The sequence below is a fragment of the Asterias rubens genome, chromosome 8, assembly GCF_902459465.1.
Source record: "Asterias rubens chromosome 8, eAstRub1.3, whole genome shotgun sequence".
NCBI lineage: Eukaryota > Metazoa > Echinodermata > Asteroidea > Forcipulatida > Asteriidae > Asterias > Asterias rubens.
In genome coordinates, this window is record NC_047069.1 from 1,577,767 (window position 1) to 1,598,916 (window position 21,150).

At 38.5% G+C, this 21,150-nt stretch overlaps 2 protein-coding genes across 2 annotated transcripts; one reads left to right on the top strand and one right to left on the bottom strand.

Moving 5' to 3' along the window:
• The first annotated feature begins 143 nt into the window (after window positions 1-143).
• LOC117293296 lies at window positions 144-7,795 on the top strand. The gene is made up of 9 exons (XM_033775539.1): window positions 144-288; window positions 1,564-1,708; window positions 2,260-2,416; window positions 2,974-3,180; window positions 3,970-4,209; window positions 4,740-4,895; window positions 5,381-5,476; window positions 6,438-6,597; window positions 7,102-7,795. The coding sequence occupies exons 1-9, from the start codon at window positions 264-266 to the stop codon at window positions 7,653-7,655; spliced, it is 1,740 nt and encodes a 579-aa protein (XP_033631430.1). The 5' UTR covers window positions 144-263; the 3' UTR covers window positions 7,656-7,795.
• A 933-nt stretch (window positions 7,796-8,728) lies between these two features.
• On the bottom strand, window positions 8,729-21,037 carry LOC117293297 (histone PARylation factor 1-like). The gene is made up of 7 exons (XM_033775540.1): window positions 20,859-21,037; window positions 19,222-19,363; window positions 17,863-18,036; window positions 16,895-17,084; window positions 15,163-15,261; window positions 13,788-14,026; window positions 8,729-11,297 (listed from the first exon to the last, which is right to left on the bottom strand). The coding sequence occupies exons 1-7, from the start codon at window positions 21,012-21,014 to the stop codon at window positions 10,999-11,001; spliced, it is 1,299 nt and encodes a 432-aa protein (XP_033631431.1). The 5' UTR covers window positions 21,015-21,037; the 3' UTR covers window positions 8,729-10,998.
• Window positions 21,038-21,150: the final 113 nt, after the last annotated feature.

A 21,150-nucleotide genomic window follows, 5' to 3' on the forward strand; every position in this document is an offset into this window, starting at 1 on the left:
GTGCAACTGCATACAACAGTCGTCGGATTAATGAAGCGTTACATCATCTCTATTTTTGATCTCAACAGAAAAGCTAGCTGGTTTTCAATTTTGTATACATTCTACAATGCATGCCCCGTATTAACAAAGTACCAGCGAAACACACTACGGTGGCTCAACAAACCCGACAGAAAAGTTCAAAGCTACAAAGTAGCTCTCAAAAATGAAAGTAAAATAGGGGTAACAATTGATCCTCTACCCGTGATCTACCAAATAAATCCAAGATGATGTGCAGGGGATTTTACAGGGGTAAGTTTGATGGTGATTTTGTTACGTTTGTGCTCAAATTTCAGTCCAATTTGATGCGTGGATTACTGCACTTATCTTCTGTCATTATGTGTCGTCGCTCGATCGCCGGGGCCCATTCTTTAAAGTTCTAAACATTGGGTCATGTGATGTATTCCTAAGATTTAATAAATAAGGGATTGAATTTAGCGGAATGTTTTTGCCCCAGTCGTGGTATTTTTTAAGGTATACAAATACCAACAGTTAAGATGGTTAATGTTCATACATTTTCAGAACAATATACATTCACATGTCGTGGTATATGGAAGAATTGTTGTTGGCCTAGCCCCTGCATTTTTTTTTTTTTTTTTTTGGGGGGGGGGGGGGGGGGGCTCTGTGTTGGCACTTGGCCGTCCAACATGCCCTGATGATGGTTGGTAGTACTATGGAGACAGACATCTTATGATGCCTACATTACGTATTTGGCCTTTTTTCCCCCTTTTTTTATTTTTTAAGAAGAATTTATACTTTGCCCTGCCTGTGATTAAAGTTGAAATTTAATGAAATGGTGCTTTTAAATTGCAACTAAACAAAATTATCCTGGGTGCCAGCCTTGCTTGATTAAAGATGCTATGTCAGATTTTTGGCCGATTTTACCCAAAATTTTTGATTTAAAATTCAAAAGGTATTTTGATTGGGGTCGAGAAAGTTACAAGCTTTCATTTGAGCCATTGCTCAAAAAAGTCCGCCAATTATTAGTAGCAGTGAAATAAAGTGCTCAAAGTTTTTGTCAGGATCCCGACAATATATCACGTAAACAATTCATGGTTTTATAAGAAACATTTTAAATTTTTGTCATGGTTCCTGACCATTAAAAGTAAAAGTATAAAAAAAATCGTCAGAGCGGGTGAAACTCTTTGAAATGCCATTCACTCAAAAAAATCTATTTTTTAATGTTTAGGGCCAAAAATCTGACATGGCAGTGGTTGACAGTTTTCAAGTACAAATAAATAAAATAAATATATAATTTTTTTTTTTAATACTTTGGCACACTGCACTGGTCTGGTGAAGTGGCTTAAAATCAATTAAAATATACTTTATTTTGTAGCTATTGTAAAATTAAACACTTGCTTAACTTGCTTATAATTTAAAACGTTTCTGGAAAGTAATAATTTCCCCAATCATGAAGACAAAAATAGCATTTGTAAAGAAATCGCCAATTCTTTGGCTAGTTTAAATCACATTGAAAAGCCTAACTTATGACATGATTCAAATCTAGCCTAACTTGTTTTCGCTTAGGGTTGCGTTACAAGGCTCAAGCCGGCGGGACCCATCCCCCCTGGAATGGGAACGGCAGCCAGCAAAGCATAAGACAGGAAGATAACATCAGGATCGGTTTTGGAGCAGCGTACTTGAACACCGAGTGCTCACCGACAGAAAATAGGTACAGAAAAGGAACATCAAATATCAGACTCGGAATTACACGCAAGCTGTGGCCTCTGTTGCTCCTGGTCTTGAAAAGGCCTGGGCCCAATTTCGTAGAGCTGTTAAGCACAAAAATTTGCTTAGCATGAAATTTCCATTTGTTGCATATTGCTTGTTACTAGTACTCATAAGTGTTTGCTTATCCTGAAAATCAGGTGAACATTTGGTTGGTGATCCTGTTTTTATCAAGGAAGAAATTTCACGCTAAGCAAATTTTTTTGCTTAGCAGCTTTATGAAGTTTGGCCCTGCTTCGTTTTAGAAAGGGCAAGGGCACCACAAGGCATTTCTCCTTCTCATGTGACGCTCTGATTGTCTTCAAAATAAGACAGCAATGTTTGTTGGAAGCCAGAAACCACTGGAGATCATATTGCACAAACTATACATTTATCGCAAATACCAATAGGCAAAGAGATGATAAAACATGTTTTTCAGTGCCCATTTCTTATATAAAGCCATGAGACTACAAAACCTGGATATTTTGTAAACATCAATGCATTCACTCTATGCAGGTCAGCGCACTTGTTAAACCAAAGTGGAACCTTTGACAGCCTTATAAGACCACTACAATGGAAATGGGACGGTTGGAGAAGCATTATACAGAAGAAGCGCTGGGAGTCATCCAATGGCAAAGATAAAAACCATACATCACAGGATGCGCTGGAATGGGTGAGTTGGTTTTATTTTACATGATGTACCTACAAAACAAGGTGATGAGAAAACAGACTTAATTGGTTTTCCTGAGTGTTACATGCAAGGGTGCAACAATGTTGGAACTGTATTGCTATTGGGGAGAGAGTATTAATCAAACAAATCAGGGGGTTTTGTTTGACATTTAAGAGAATTCAAACTAACAAAAAAGTTCTTTAATGCACCTCAAGTTCAACAAAAATACAAAAATGCTGTTGCCCTTTTTAAAAACAATGAAATTGCTGTTTTCCCCTTTAATTCTAAAAAAAACATGGGTGTCCTTTTGAATATAAAGTTTGAGACCCGTTATTTCTTTAACAACTTCTGCAAGTCGCCAGACACACAAGGCTTGAAGGCCAGTTCAGAGTGTGGGTTAGTGTTTTTCCAGGGGCCATTACATGTATATCCTGGAGCTAAAACAGGATCCCCCCCTTTACAGTCCATACAGATGTAAGCTTTGGTATCATCCATCCATCTTTGGTTTCCTTATTGAAAAGTAGATGATTAAAGTGTTTTTTTGTTTTGTTTTCAAACAGGGTACAGCTCTTATGTTTAGCCTTCATCTGTGCCGAGCAGTAACGGCAGCAACACTACCGGATGATAGCAGTGATGGGAAAAAGAAACTCCTACATGCACTTGCAGATAAACTTCCTACCATACTGTCAAAACCGGCTAGGACCTTGAGCTTAGTGAGTCAACAGAACAAAGAGAAAGCGGTCAAGGTTGAGACTCCACAAAAAGAGGTGAGTGTCAGTGAAATTTTTATTTTACGAACAGATTATTTAATTCCTTTGGTTGGAATTTCAACAAAGAAAAACAGTTGGCTGAAGAAAAATCCCCTCTGGTGCTATAACTAGGTGGCTACAAAACATAATTAAAAACAGTTGGCTGAAGAAAAATCCCCTCTGGTGCTATAACTAGGTGGCTACAAAACATAATTATTTGTCACTACAAAAATTGATGGTTTACAGGGATGAGATTGTTCCGACTTTTATCTGAATTCAGACTTTCTTCGTAATTAAGTCATGCTCTTGGATCAACTTCTCTGGCACTGAGAATCAGGCCGGATACTTCATGGAGGCAAACGCAGACGGTTGCCTCCATGCCACCTTGGTGCCCTTGAAATTCTCAAGTAGAAACTTACAACTCTCTCATAGGGTACCCTTTATCAATAAGAAAATGCATTGGTAGCCTTGCGCTTTCAAAAGCGAAGCACACAGACCCGCAGTAGACTTTTCCAAAAAGCTCCTTGGAATCTATAACTCCTACCAAAAGGTGGAAGTGCCATCATTTCAATGTACATGTACCTCCTAAGATCTGGATCCCGGTTTAAGATTTTTTTTTGTCAGCAATGACTCTCATCGCTGGGGTCGATTTCACAAAGAACTTAGGACTGGTCCTAACTTAGGACTAGTCCTAGGAGATATACTGAAAGCTAGTCCTAGGTTTTAGGACTAAATAGACTATTCTTAACGCTTTGTGAAATCCACCACCGGTTAAACAAAATTTGAATTTGTTTTTTGTTTTCAAAGGTTCCCGAATCAGCTGCTGTATCAGCTTTTGATACTGCCATGGCCAAGCTCCTAGCCGTTACTGATGATAGTATTGGCCAAGCCCACAATTACCTTGGAGTGCAACAAGCACAAGAGGGCCACCTTGAGAAAGCTGTCCAGCACTTCACTCAGGGTAGTCAAGTGGGATTCAGCAAGGCTACATTTAACCTGGCCGTCTGCTATGAGCAGGGTAGAGGGGTGGATCAAGAGCTTGAAAAGGTTATTATAGTGGCTTCTTAGATAGCGCACATATCCGTAACTGGGTGGCGCCTAAGGTGCTTTAACACACAGTGTTTTCCTGCAATGTATTTGGGACTACGTTTGAATTATGAGACCTACTCCTTTTACATAGCACCATGTAATTGTTTACAAGGTGCTGTGGTGCAATATGCTGCCAATCAAATCAGGAACACCGGGGCGAACCCCTTCTCTTTTCAATATTGAGTGCACTGGTTTTTTTTACAGTGTAAAGTCTAATAAAACTAAAACATGTGCTACACAACCAACAACTTAACGTCCCATCTGGTTGAGTGTCTTGCTTAAGGACAAAGGTGTCACAACTGGGACTCGAACTCACACTCTGCTGATCAGAAACACCATGAATTTGTTGCTCTTAACATTTAGGTCATGACAAGCCAAATAACAAAAGTAACTGACACTGATCTTGAAGACTAGCATTTCAAAGAGATGTTTTTAAGATAGTAAAAAAATATGGGTGAAATAAGTTGGGTAATTGTTTGTATTAACAGGCTGCTGATCTGTACCAGAAGGCTGCAATGCAGGGTCATCCTAGAGCAAACTATAACCTGGGAGTTTTCCATCTGAATGGTATCGGTGGAGTCAAACAGGACGTCACCTTAGCCATGAAGTTTATTCACTCTGCAGCGGCAGCGGGAATCAAACAGGTACAGTAAAAACTTTCTTAGTAAAAAACAAAGGTCGCATTTTCAAATTTGTAACTAACGAGAAATTTTGTTTACTTAAAAGTGGCTTCTTAAAATACCACGCATATCCATCACTCAGTGGCGCTGTAACGTACAGTATTTTCCTGCAAGGTATTTGGGACGTTTGAATTATGAGACCTATCATTATAGCACAATGTAATGGTTTACAAGTTGCTGTGGCACAATATGCTGTCAATCAAACCAGGAACACCGGCGAAAACCCCTTCTCTTTTCGATAAGTGCACTGGGTTCTTTTGTGTGCGTTACACAACACACCCAACCATCAGCTTTAAGTCCCATTGAACACAAATGTCAAGACTAGGACTCGAAGCCACACTCTGCTGATCAGAAATACCCAAGTTTGAACCCAGTGCTCTAACCCAATAGACTATTAAACGCCATCACAGTCATCAGTTAAAACATTTATATGATTGATTGTTTTTCAGGCAAACAGTTACTTAGGTATCCACTTCCTGAACAGTACAAGTGATAAAGATGTGGGAAAAGCAGCTTCATTTCTACAGAAAGCTGTGAAAAAACAAGTGAGTATGGTTATGTTTGGTTGCAATTTGTCTAAACTTTTTGTTTGAACTGTTAGCAAACACTGCAGGCCTTGCTCTTAAAGGGTGTCTGCAGTGTTTTTTTTAATAATTTCAACGATTAAACATGACTTTTTAAACCTGAAATATTTTTTTATATTTTTTATTAAATGCGCAAGTATTTTAAAAATGGTTTTCAAGAGATTAGGGGAACCCACCCCGCCCCTAAAAGGGAGCATAAACATGACGTCATGTCGGGAACCCGAGCCGTCGGGCTGTGTGCATATAGAGACGTGTGCACTGTGTGGCCTGGTACCTAGGCACATGTAGTTAGGGATCAGACTCTTTTTGCCGACGATATGTTTGAATTCCCGACATGACGTCGATGGTAGGGGGGCGGTAACAATCCACAAAAGGGGGGGCATGACTTATTCGCGTATTACGCAAGTGAGATATGTCAGGAAAAAAAACAAAACACATTTTATTGATGTTCAATACAAATATCAGAAATAAATGACAGCAAAACTGTTTTATTTTAATTCACTGCAGCATCCCTTTAAGGTTTTTGTTAAGTAGCCAACTGGGCTTGTAAACTCTGGGGTTAAATTGCCACAGGAAGTTTTAGTAGCCCTGATTTTAAACATGTATTTGTCATAAATGTGTCTATCTGACGCATTAATGGTAGCAATCACAACCAGTATAATGACGTATAATGTTATTTATTCACTTAAAACAATGTATTATTCACATCTGAATGGAAGAAATATGAGAGTTTTAAAGAAGTAAGTTGAGAGGTGGTTTTTACTAGCCCGTAGCAGTTTTTACTAGACAATGTATGCCGGCCTAGTTTTAAGGGCAAGCCCAGAACTGTACCAGCACAGTTGTGAAAGTGTTTGCAACTGTTGAACATTGCCATTTTGTTCCATACTGATGTTCAGTATTTGCTTTATTAATCTGTTTGTAGGACACGGAGGCTCAGTACCACCTGGGTCTTTGCTATGAACATGGTTGGGGTGTTCCTATGAATACTGCCATGGCAGCATCCCTATATCACAAAGCAGCTCAGAGCAGCCACCCAGTGGCTCTACATAGTCTGGCAAGATTCCATGAAATGGGCTTAGGAGGTGAGTTAAGCCCCATAAGGATAATGATTTAGAGATTTTTTAAGTGCTAAGTGAAGGCGTCCTGAATAGTTACAATATTTGGTTTTTATGTAATGTTTTACACACCGGAAGGGCGCCTCGAAGTGCTTCCAACATCATCACCCCTGGTTACTGGCCCTTAATTCTTTCCTTGAACCATCTCAGCTCCCTTGGGAGTTTACAGCCTGTGCAACAAATAAGCGCTACTAAGCTCAATCAATCACAAGAACCATCTCTGCCCTCTACAAGTACCAATTTATCCCTGGGTGGAGAGAAGCAGATACATGTACAGTCAAGTGTCTTGCTCAGGGACACAAGTGTCATAACCGGGACTCAAACCCACACTCTGCTAATAAAAAACACCAAAGCTCGAGTTCAGTGCTCCAACTGCTTGGCAACAACACCCCATACACACCCATTATGTCAGTCTCACCTATAAAGTATTTATTGTAACACTGCTCTTTCTACTAATTTCATGTTTCACAGGTTTACCAACGAATAGAGAACAAGCGTTGGAACTTTATGAACAAGCCAGCCAAGGAGGCCATCAACCAGCTTCAGAATATATACAGAAACTCAAATGCACTAGATCCATTTCCAACACCCAAATATCAAATGTCAACACTGATATAGAATACAAGACAAAATCTTTAACGCACAATGACACTCTAAATGTATCAAAAACCACTGAACTAACAAATTCAGAGTTTAGTAGTAAAACTCTTCACATGTCCGTATCAGCACCAAGCCTTCAACGGTCAGACCAAGCAACAGATGTTCACAACTTGGAAGATCAGCAACTGAACTACAAGAACAAGACGTTTTCCATATCCAATCTGAACCTTCTCCTCCCATACTACTTCAATCTGCCCTCCAGAGTTTCCTTGAAAGTACCAAGTGAAGGTCAGAGTTCACAGGTCATGTTTCAGGTCGGAGGTGATGATGAGAAGTCAAGTGAGGATAGTAGACTTGATGATGGAGCATTCAGCATTGCAGGGAAGGGATTTCGTGGATCTCCTCTACTACAGACAGTGTCATGAGTTTTTTATGAAATAAAACACAACGTATACACATGTATGAGGCGCTTAATACGGTTGTTTCTCACCTTACATTCAGTATTTTCCTTCAAGGTATGTGGGACTACGTTTGAGTTATTATGAGACCTACTCCTTTTACATAGCACCATGTAATTGTTTACAAGGTGCTGCTGGCGCAATATACAGCCAATCAAACCAGGAACACCGGGGGGAACCCCTTCTCTTTTCGATAAGTGCACTGGGTTCTTTTACGTGTTACACAACACACGGGACCAAGGGCTTTATGTCCGAACCGAAGGACGAAGCATCATGGTTTAAAGTGTCTTGCTTTAGGACACCACAGGTGTCACAACTGGGATTCGAACCCCTGCTCGTTACACATGCATTCGGGTTCAGATAAATGCTTTTTAAGTGCTGGGACCCATGCCAAGTGTAGCTAGCCGAAGGTTTGGTACTGAATTCTAGGGTAGAGGACCAACCAATCTAAATGTACAGATTAACGATCTTTGATGGAGGATGTACATGTATAGTGTGGATTTATGTGTACATTATTTAAATTTGTGGGTGTTCTAGAATGGTTTTAGCCAGGATTTGGTCAAAGCATGTACAAATAGTATACTTACAACTTACAATACAGTTTACACATGTTCATGACATCTAGATACAACAGGGTGTCAAAATTTATATAACAGGGTGTCCAAAAGACGCACCGACACCAATCTGGTCAACAAAAAACATGTGCTCTGAATAAAAACTGGTAAAACATTTTGGCAGAGCATAAACACTTACAGAATAATATTATAGGGTAATACATGTACAGTACATGTAGAGAGGTCTATTGCTGTGGATTTGCAAAATTTAGTTACAAGTTATGTTATATCATTACTTTCAAATGATTGTAAAACGCTTTAAGATTGTAAAGGAGTAAAATATGGCTTGACGTTGTATGCAGTGAATGAAACTGTGTTGGTGCATGCGAATGCAACAGCCGCTTTATGTGTACATAACAACACCCACAGTACTTTATAATACTACAGAGAGAACTTTTAAATAAAGTACTGTACTTATAATTGATGTTAAGCTTACATGTAACTTTATTTTCAATACAGAGCCTTTTAAACTGCAACTTGGTGAATGCAAACAATACACTAGTTAGCAAGCAGATTATTTCGCCAACTCTCAAAATAAACACACCAAACTAGAACAAAGGAAAATTCCAAAATAAAAGCATTGTTACTATTGTACAAAAACCTTCACGGATAAATTTATGTTGTAATTATGTAAGGTACGTGTATAATGATACATGACTTTCACTGTGAAAGTGAACATGGCTGCCAACAGAGTTCCTCAACTTTCTTTTACTTTCTCAAAAACCCTTTCCTGCATAAAGTATTCAAGTAACTTTGAGGACGTGACAGTATCTAAAGCCCACACATTCTTAATTGGCCAAAAAGACGAATACAAATAATTAGACAAAGTAAAGCATCTACATTTATCTGCTTCTCACATTCAATAGCATTAGCCAACACAAGTCTTGGGTTCCCTTGTTTGAAGAAAAAACAATCACGCACAATGTCCAAAGATTGGAACTCAGTGACTTACAGTATCTTTTTTAACAATCTTTGATTGCGTAGAGTTAAGATAATATAACCTGTAAATAATATTTTTATTATTTTTTACACAGAATCATATATTAGTTTTTACAAATTTGTCACTAATTAAGTCCGCTGACTCATTGAAAGTTTGTAATGCTCTTCATAAGTTTTTATTCTGGTAATTTGTATACAAAATAATATTTTCAGATAAACACAAAGTAGTAAAGAGTTATTGACTGATCATGATTAACAGTTGTGACTTTTTTTTATCCAACTCAATATAAACATGTTTTATTTTAATTTACAACTTCTTAGAAGTTTGAGGATGTACATATTTATATTTCCATGAATAAAAAGGAATGCTGTTTTTATCTTACTAAAACTTGTTTTTGTTTTTTATTGGTTTACATATTTTGAGGTCTGATTCTTTTTAACCTTTAACGTATCATATGTGAAAAGGAACAATAATTGCTATATATGGTCAACTAGATGTTTATGTAAGCAGGGTTTGCCCTTAACTTTTTCAGCGACTAGCCAGCAGGACCAGCTAGCTTGTCATTTCGCTAGCTTTTTCACTGGTCTGAATTTTTCAACATCCTTTCAACATTAACTAGCATGGGACTATGCACCAAAATTAGCAATCAGTGGCATACGTGTAGCACTATCAAGAAATCAACTAGCCAGCTGGAGTAGCTGTTTCTGACTAAGTCCTCTGGTGTTTTAACTTGCATTTAGCCAACAAACCACTGTTTTATAACCTTTTAGAGACCAGAACAGCTGGAAACAGCTTGTACCAAAATGCCCTTAGAGGCCGACTTTAAATGGCTGCAAGAGTTGAACAGCTTCCACTCAACCAAATAGATAATATAAAGGTCATGACCTGAAACAACATTCTCCAAGTTCTCCATGTTAACATATTATCTCTGTTTTTAAAACAACACAAAATTTCAGGGTGTTTTGTGAGTTTTATCCGAACAAATAAAAAAATGGTTTCCAAAAATCAAGAATCACACCATGATGTCTGGACATATGGTGATGCTATACACAGATAAATGGTCTCTAAAGGGTCAATGGAGAACACTGCTAAGGTTTTGAATTCAGAGTTGGTGACACAGTTTCAAGATAACTTGTGACCCGAATAAAATCAGATTTTAAAACCAACGACAAAAGAGGAAAGTTTCCTCAGACTGTGCGTGATAAAGATGACACTCTCTTGGTGCCTGAACTTTGAGGAAGACCTAGTGCATCAGTTGATGCTTAGTCATGCTACCAAATACATTTATTGGTTAGCGACTACTGGCGAACAAGATGATGCCATTCGAGGACAACGTGAATCAAGCAACTGGGTCCACCAAGTCAAGTTGACAGACTCTTGAACCTACATGTAGCCACGAACTGTGGACTAGGAGATCAATCAGCGCAACGGGCCCGAGCTGTCTAGCTGGAGTGAGTGAGTGACTACTGAGCACTGAAACACTGGTTTCCTTTTCCCCCATACAATTGAGCTTTATACCAGGCCAAGAATTTCAAATGTTGAAAGAGCAAGGCCATTTTCATTTTGCAAAAGGCACTTCTATTGGTAAATCTGAAAGTCAAAGTCAATGGGAAACTTTTGAAGGGCACCAAGGCCAAGACCAGGGGCAACAGAGGCCAAGGCCTCCAAGGCCTGCGTGTTCTGCCAGGCCTGTTTATACTCCACAGGATAATATCCCAACTAACATCCAGAAAGAGAACTTCCGCCACGGTCGCATCTATATCATACTCAGGTTTTCCTTCCGCCTGTCTTTCATATGCGCCTGAAGAATCGTGCCAAATTCTTTCCGGCCGAGGAGCATATACGCCAATGGTAGAATGTTCAAGATGATGCGATCAAAAGCATCAGAGCCAAACATGAACAGATCGATTCCAAGCTCATACCCCTCACCATAATCGCATTCATCATTGGCAAATTGAACGAAACTGATGATCTCGTCGAGGGGCTCCAAGTGCTTGTTGCGTTCGTAGTCATTCTCGCTGTCAACAATTTTCTTGAAGATACGTTTCAGGTTGGCTGCATTGAAGAACAAATGCAAATCGTCAGTATATAGTAGCCGCTAAATACATGTATAACCTAAAATTTAGAGGGACGGTACAATCATGAAGTCTTCACTTTTCAAATACATAAAACACTGGTTAGGTTTAATTAGTTTCCCAGTAGATATTATCATTTTAAATACCAGTTCATCTTGAGACGAGTGGAATAGGCTTCGGCGACAAGTGAGATTTGACTAGTCGCATCTCAGATAGTTGAGACTACGACACTAGTCGCGACTTATTTTAATTCTCAAGATGCACTGTGGCAATGTGTGCCACAAGCGCATTACAGTAAAATGCATGCTGAAGGGATTGAAGGATTGTGTCACTGATATCTGATTGCGTTTTGTAAGTAAATTATGTTGTTGTGAATGGTCGTGAGCGACACAATTGGTTCACCAAACAGGAAGTGGCGACTATTTTTGAAGTAGTTGGTCGTGGCAGCATGATTTTAACCAAGTAGTTAAAAAATGGTAGTCGCAACTCGACACTGGTCACACAGGCCTAGATTTGAATATTCATACCCCCATCGCACCAAACTCGTTCTCACTACATTCTGAAAAATGTAGCCGAACGGCCTTAAACTGTGTGCAAACAGAGTGGACAAAGTACAACTTTTTACGGTCTGTGTACGAACTTCATGGACGAGCTCGAACGTGTTTAATCGGGATGGGGCTCCAGAACATTGTGCCTGCTCAAAACTTTCCAGCAACCATCGCGTTCTGCAATGAGACGGAGTGGCAACGTACTTAAAACGTACTACGAACAGAATTGCTGTACTTGGATCGTACTATGATTTATAGACTGGTGTCCCTCACCAGCATTTGTTGTAAGATGTTGGAACACGTAGTATACAGTCAGATGATGAACCATCTCAATTCCTACAACATTCTATCAGACAACCAATATGGACTCAGAAAGAACCTGTCTTGATATGTATAGCGCCCTCTATTGACAAGTTACCATGCAAGAATGTTGTGTCAAAGGTTAATGTTCAGAGGTCAATTAAAGAACAAACATCTTGTTGTAATCACCTTACAACTTAAACAACTGGTATTAGAACTTCCATATTTCCCGAAATATTGAACCAATTTGTCATTACACTTCATGATCTCACCAAAGCAGTTGATAAAAAAGAGAATGTGGGTGTCATCTTCCTCGACCTTATAAAAGCGTTTGACTCCTTTTCCCACCACCGCCTCATCAACAAACTGAAATATTATGGCATTAGTGATCAGCTACTTGTAATCCTATGGATCCCTGATAGGCCGATCATAGAGGGTGGTGCTTGAAGAGCAGACATCAACAACAGCTGCTGTCTAATCTGGAGTCCTGCAGGGGGCGATTTTAGGCCCCCTGTTGTTCCTTTTGTATCAATGGTCTATCGGAGAAACTGCTGTCAACATCAAGACTTTTTGCCGACGATTGCGTGCTATACAGAAGTATTTCATCACCATGTTATGCCAGGCCCACCCTTATGTACAAGATCAACAACAACTTATTGGACATCCCCGATGACCGTTACCTAATGCCAGCCACCCGACGCTCTTGTCATATACAAATAGTATCCTAGTAGAGTGGTACGCCCTTGATGACTCATTAGTGAATACATCGAGCTTTAACAACTTTAAGCAACTGCTCCAACAAAATCCCATACCCCGCACAAGCCTGGCTTTCAAATTTTATTTTAATTTCTTGCCTATGTGTAGAGTTCTCCGGTATTTTAATGTTTAAGTTGTTCTTGTGTGTTGTAGCGGTTGGTTAATCATTTTTTTAATAATATTTAGATGAATTGCGATGCGCGTAGTTGGCCGCCATCTTTGATGTAACAATGGAATTCAAAATGCAAGTGTGTACGCGCTACGCACAACTCTCAGCCAGCGATGGCTCTTCACGCGTACACATTCATCAAGGATGGAGGCCGATGACGCATGTTGCGATTCGTCTATTGTGCATTGGCCAATGTTTATTTTTAAATATTCTACGGTACACATGTATACTGACGCAATTTAGCCATTGGCTACAAGTTCAATGTTAATAAACCATCAATAATAATCATACTCTCATCGAGACCAGCTACTACAAGAGTAAAAGTGAAACTTGCTAGACGTGGTGGGATCAGGCGTCATTTGGATGCGTGCACACCTTCATCACGTTCACAGCAAACTCATTACCAGAATTTAAGTGACTATGGTCACATTACAGAAATTTTCTGAACACCCAGCAGGGTGGATACGTGCGCATTACAAGTCTTATTAATATTATTATTTTTAAAGCTTTACGGTCGAGCAAGACCAAATCAGTTTAAAGATTTTTTTCAGGACAAGTTCGGATGTTTTGAGAACTAGGTCAGTGTGACCCAGCCTTTATCGTGTAAGCTCTCTAGTCAAAATCAACAACCAATAATTGTATAACTGAGCTCCATTAACATTATTAGTAGTTTAGTAAAGAAAATAAAAGAACTTACCATCTGCTTCTGGAAGTTCCCGATACCCAACACCACTGGCGTCCACCGGTACCACAATACCAGCTCCATGGAATGTTCTTGTTACTACTTTCTTATCTCTTGCTTTCATGTCTTTAGTCTTCGTCTCCAGCGAGTGGCCAGACTTCTTGGCCCAGTCAGTGAGTGGCTTCTGAAGGGACTGGATTCTACTTTGCTCAGCCTTATCTTTATTCGTTTTGCAAAGCTTGTCCATGTGTGCTCTGAAATTGAACGAAGTTTGAAATTGGGGGGTAATTGTACGTGTTACGGGCAAACTCAGAAAACATTGTGTTGTATATACAACGCTATTGGAGTTCAGCTGTAACATGGGGCCTTTCTCAAACCTTGGCTTGAGCTCCGGCTCAAAGCGCCGTCTGATGTTCAAACCACTGCGAGCCAAATACATGCTCCTCGAGCGGCATACGCCTTGAGGATTTCTCCACAGCGTACGCAATACGAGGAGCCAAAGCCAGAGAAGGAGTCCAAGCTGGGGTTTGAGAAAGACCCCAGGGTTCTCAAAGAACATGGTTTTGACCTAATAAATGTGTGCAACTTGTGTGCTTATTTTGTAACGCTAAGTAACAGTCTCACAATTGTTGATTAATGATTAATGATAAATCTGCCAAAGATAATGACGATGCTGTGCCTTATCACCATGTACAGCTACATATAACAGAAGTAAGTCTGTACTACAAAATTGGCCACTTGACTAAGACAGATTGTAAGATTTAACCTCCCTAGTTCCTTCAAGTAGTTGCCTCTGTCGGTGTCCAGAAGCCAACTGCCAAACCACTTTCTTGGGTTTGGATCACTGACCTCTGGACAGCCCTTCCTCAATACGCCGTGATTGGTCGCAAAGCCTGCTACCAATCAACCACTCATCACACACCACCAGGCAACCTCCCACCCCTAGACCAACCCTAATCCGAGCAGGATGTAGGTATTGACCCAATTCACCTGACGTCATCATCAGAATAATCTTGGATGCTTCATTTTGGTGGTCAATGTCAACGTGTGTTATTCAGTGAAGTGCGCATTTTAGGCGTCGCGGCGGTTACATGTAAACCTATTGACCACCAACATGGTAAGCCTGGCATCGGTCGCTGGTGTGACTCGCATGCAAGGGGTCAATACTAGGAGTTACAAAAAGGGGGCCTGCAATATCATCCCATTACAAAAGTCCTGGATTTGCAGTCACAGCATTGTCATTAACTTTAGCACATTCAGTAGGGAATCATTTAACATCTGGAAAGCCAAGAATAATCTAGTCATTAGATTTAATAAAAAAGTCAATTTGTTTCATTTTCTACATTTAGATCTTTTGTCTTTTATGAACAGAATAATAACGAATACTGACTTTATAGCAGCGAAGATGTTTTCTCCTTGGGGTGAAATAATGCAGTTTTTCTTTGCAGAGTTGGCTCCCACAAACGATGGCAACTTACTTGGTTCATCCCTGAAAAAGAAAGAAGTACACAAATTTATTAGACTTATCTGTGGTGTCAGTATAAAAACCACTTGTTCCAAAGATATTCTTTATTTATCTATGCCTATGCTAAATGTGAAACATTTTTATCTGGGATAAGACGTCAAAACCTAATTTCAAGAAACAATAATGACCCACACAGTCAAACAACAATTATAGTACAGATCAATAACATCATTTTAGCACTTGGGTGACGACTTCTAAAGTATGCTCCTATCAATAATTAGGCCTGAACGTTTTTGTTTTTTTAAGATCTGAACAAATTGAAGAACAAAATAGATTTTAGTCAAAGTTTTGTAAACATTCTCTGCAATTTGGTCTCTTTGCAGACTTATTATAGAATAAACCATTAATAATATAAATTAATACTAACATAAATACCTAACTAAACTAACTTGGAAACCTACAGTCAAATGCAGAAAGCATTGTGCAAAACCAGTTTGGATAAAATATTCACACAAAAACAATCTGATTTGAGCACTAAACAGACCTCAAATATGCAAAATATAAATGTCAAATTGTTATCGCTTAATCTACTAATATTCTGTTAGTCAGGGTGTAGATTATAAAAACACACAAGCATTGCATAATAAAAGACATGAAACCAAGCTATAAGAAAAGAAGAAATCAAACATCAAGCATACACAACACATTATAAAATGCAGTACAAAATGATATACATGTAATAAAATTTCGCATGGCTTGTTTTGTCAACAAACTGTTTCATGACCAATGAACACAATAATGCAATGATAAATAAGTTTGTCAACACAGTTTCATGATGATATCAATTAAAACAATAATGCATTGATCAAAAAGATTGTCAATACACAGTTTCATGATGAAAATACACACAATAATGTATTGATGAAAACAAAGTCAATACACAATTTCATGGCATCAATAAATAGAACACAATAATCAAATGCATTGATCAAAATGTTTGTCAACACACAGTTTCATCGCATCAATAAAAACAATAATGCAATGATAAAAAATACACAATTTCATTGTATTAATATCAACACAATAATGCATGATTGATCAAAAAGTTTGTCAAAACACAGTTTCATGATATTATTCATAAACACAATTATGAATATCGCATCAAAGATACAAAGTATCTAGACATGGTTAGACAATCACATGGTATGTAAAAGTCACAGGAGAATGTATTGTGAGCATGTCCTTTTTGCCCAGGACAAAAAGACTGCCATACCCTAGTCAGTGACTAGTCAGTAACTAGTCACTAACTTGCCACTAACTAAACTAGTCACTGACTAGTTTGTGACTTGTCACTGACTAGGCACTGCCAAGTCATTTCAGAGAGCTGCTTTATCATACAAAGTAACTAAGCACAACAAAATTATGCTTACCAAAAAAGGTTACCAGCCAAACTACCAACCGACATGTACAATTTATGGCTGGTATTCTGCTCAGAAAATTGTTAAGCACTACCTGCTTAAGCAGCTCTATGAAATTGGGCCCTTGACAAAGGAAATTGTTGGGATTAGGCCAGTGGACCTCTGTCAAGGAAGATCAACAAGACTACATGTTATTATCGAGAATGGAATCACCAAACAAGTGTACCCCTTGACTTTACCTGTAGTATCCAAGATGATGCTGGGTATCATCATCCCCACGTACTACTGTCTGGAATTCTGGAGGGTCGTAGTAGTACCTCCAGTGAAGGCAATAAGATGCTCTCTTAGACTCAGAGGTTCTCTTAAGTTCTCCTGCTAGAACATCATACGGACCCACCAACTGCAATCCTAGTGTCTCCTTCAGGGCATCTGCACAAAAAAAATTAACAATTTAGTAAGTATAAATACACAATAATGCAGTGGTCAAAAAGTTTGTTATAGCACAGTTTCATGGAATCAATAACCACATTTAGCATTGATCACAAAGTTTGTAAATACACAGTTTCCTTAAATAAACACAATAATGCAAAAGTGATCAAAAAGTGAGATATACCGTAGGGCAGTTAGACTATAGGTATTACTTATAAAATAAAAAACAAGGTCAATACAGTGCTATGATATCAATAAACACAATAATGCATTGATAACAAACAAAATCAATACAATTTCGTGGAACCAATAAACACAATATTATGCACTGATAAAAATTGTTGTCAATACACAGTTCATGGAATCAATAAACACAATAATGCATTGATCAAAAAATATCAAAACAGATTCATGAAATCAATAATTATGCAGTGATAAAAATTCTTGTCAACACAGTTTCAAGGAATCTATAAACACAATAATGCATTGATCAAAAAGTTTGTCAATGCACAAGTTTCATGGTATCAACAAACACAATAATTAATGCACAAGTAATCAAACAGTTTTGTCAATACACAGTTTCATGATAACACAATAATGCATAAAAGATACAAAGTATATGAAGCACACTTTTTTTCTAAACTGGTTAGACATGAAAAATCACAGGAGAATGTACGACAGGAGTCATGTGCTTTGTCACTGTCTAGTCACAACCAGTCACTGACTTGTCCCTGAAAACGAAGAAAACAAAGAGAAGAAAAAACAAACAAGTTTCTACCTTTAGGATTCTTTTTGTCAAGACTTTTGCAGAACTTCCAAAGGTCATAGAAATCTTCTGGCATCTTCATCTTAAACTTCCATTCAATCTCCTCCCTAGCGTTAAGATTTGTAGGTGTGGCAGGCAGGGCGATGTCTTCAGATTCGTCTGAATCATCAGATTCTTCTGCATCATCTAACAGTAAAGAAAACATTTTACAAATTAACAGATTGGTACAAAACCACAGGCCAACATAAGTTATTAAACAAGCGCGAGTGGAATACAGAAAAATATTGCGCTTCTACATCTCCCAGTCTCACGTGCAAGGCGCAAAGTTCACAAATTCCGAACGTTATTATGAATGTTATTCATTGACACTCACAATACGCACTGTGCAATTAAAACACTGGAAGTAGTATAGGTTTTTATACCACCCTCCAGTTTGAGCATCCGATTGGTGGATTAGCGCGCACTGGAAGATAAAAGTGTATAACGTGGACCAGGGAGGCCTTAGCCTTGTGAAAAGTCCTTTGTGGCTGGGACAGCTTCATAGAGACGTGATCCCAAGCAACTGGAAGAGAAGACAACATGTGAAAGTCAAGTAGCGAAGCCACAAGGGCCTTTTACAACTTGTGTTCGTTTGGTGGATGATTGTTGTTTTCCCAGGCACTCGGACAGTGTGCATAACTTATCGCTTCTGTTTGGTTTGGCTTTTTGCTGCCAAAATGGAAGCAACAGTCGAGATATATGAAGGGAAACATAAGAAACCGCAAACAAGTTGTAAAAGGCTCTCATGGCTTCTCCACTCTGGACGTGATCTTCCCTTCCAGTTGCTTAGGATAAGCTGTTTGTCCAAGCCACAAAGGCCTTGACACATGACCTCTGTTGCACTGGATTTGGACTTGGTGCCCCATCACAAGTTTTTCCTAGGCTTTAAGATTTTTAGCTGGAAGTGCACTATGCAGAGTGAAAATGGCTTTGTCGCCTTTAAAGATAAAATTCCAGGCCTGAAAGGAAATACAATTTATCTACTAAAGTGAATGTCACAAATGTTTTCCCATCATTTCTTAGAGTAACAACTATGCGACAAAAAGTATACAAAACAAATTCGGCTGCAGCTGAAGGCATCAAAATACGATAAAACGATACAAGTAGTAAAAAGGTACTACATACTGTAATCAAGAACAATTTGGTTCTTTTGTTTTCAGTTACTGCTACTATGCCCACCTGTAAACACACTTTCAAAAATTATTTGTCAATGGAAACCTTATGAAACACTTGCTGGCAGTTGGCAGCAGACTAAACAATTTTTTTTCTTGAAAATGTAACAAGTGGATCCAGTTTGTCTACTGTCTTATATGACTAAAAATTTGTTTGTACCTTTTTCTTGTATCTCATCAACCTCATCTTCGCTCCCGTTTTCTGGGGAGACGTTGCCTGCTTCTTCTTCCGAGACCTTCTCTGTCAAGTCAGAGGCAGCATCAATCTTTCTCTTTTTAACAGAACTTGCATCATCTTCATCCTAAGTTATACATAATTCGAAAAAAAATTAATTATCTACAAAAACATGCAAAACATGATGTGAAGCCTTGCATGTTGTCGAGATCAGAAAAAAACCAAAGAGGCTTATAAATGCAATTTAAAATTACAACACAATAGCACACATCGAGTGTCAATCATAAAGTTACAATTAAATAACAATCTCCATATATATTAAGGGAATAAAAGGGTAGTGACGAGTTCTTAAACGGCCATTTAAAACCGGCCGGGTTGTGGCTGTGCGATAAGAGCCGAACCCTGCAAGGTTTTAAACGGTCGTTTAAGAACGAGTCACATCTCTTTTATTCCCATTCATATGTAAATGTCCTTTTGTTAAAAACAAAACAAAAATACAATTTTTTTTTGTTTTAACACTTTGACAATCAATTTAAGGTTGAACATATTTTTTCAAAAACTTTGTGAAAAATCTGTTTGGTGCGCGTGGGTGTACGCGCGTTTAGAAATAGATTACACCCTGTTACAAATAGCTATGAATTGCGTTCCATTTCCGCGTAATAAAATTGGCGTACATGAGCTTGTGCACTCAACACGTGGAAGCCTGCCAGTTATAAACAGCTCCAGCTGGTCAATATCAACCGTTTAAACACCCCCACGTGACGTGCTCTCCACCAATAGGAATAGCAAAACTGCCTGGGGTGTTTATGAATATATAAAAAAATACATGTTTACAAAAGAGCCAGAGAGCCTAAGAATAAGATTGCACTGTTACTGTTAAGATATGTACGTAATCTTCTACTCTGCTAAACTCAGGCATGATTTTTGCACAGCTAGCTCAATGGAAGAAACACTTAAAATCATATAGGTGGGAGTACAGGCACGTACTAAGCTACTCCTACCTAGAACTATGAAGTTCGTTCCACTATCGTTGTAAGTGGAAACGATAGCGGAACAAACCTCCATATACATGTAGTTCTACCCTACCCTAGCCTGTTCGTCATGAAATTCAAATTGGTTAACAATTTTGTACCAATGTCAATGAAAAGGCCCTATAAAAATTGGAAAGAAGGGCACGCAAGTGATACAGACACTACACACACGTCATATAAACCTCAAAATACCTGTGAGACTAAGACTGTAAAAAAGTGTAATAAAGCTTTATTATTATTGTTGAGTTTTTGTGATATTTTTTATTTATTATTTATAAAATATTATTTATTATATTTTTATAAAAAATAAATGAACAAATTCTCGGTAAATAAGACATTACATGTTTCAAATAAATAATAGTATATAACTAAAGACCCAAGTCAAGTGCAGTTAGAGAAACAAGCCAACTTACAAGGCCAAGGTCACACAAAAAAGCGAGGTTTGTCGGTGTTCAATTCGAACATGATTTTTGCAACCAAAAATGCATTGGCAAATTGCAAATCTAATTCTAAACATGTGGTGTGCAGACGACAATGACACGTTTTTTGTTACAAATGTTTTACTTCTGTTCAGAAAATTTGTCGAGGTACCTGAATATCACTTTTGCGTTTTCCCTTCTTAGGATGCCAGAAGTTTGCCTGGTGCTGTACATTCTCACGATAGCATTCTGCACCGTACTTACACGGTGGTTTTCCTGAATTATTTTCCTCCATTTTTTTAGCAGCCGAACTCAAAACACTCGCCATTCCCGCTGCTGGTCAACCTCGATTGTATTTTAACTATTTACTCGTCCCCGTGCAGTTCTTTTTCAGTACACCCAACAGCACGTGCTTATCCCTGGGAACGACGCAAGATCAAAGCCTTCAACATTGAACTTTGACA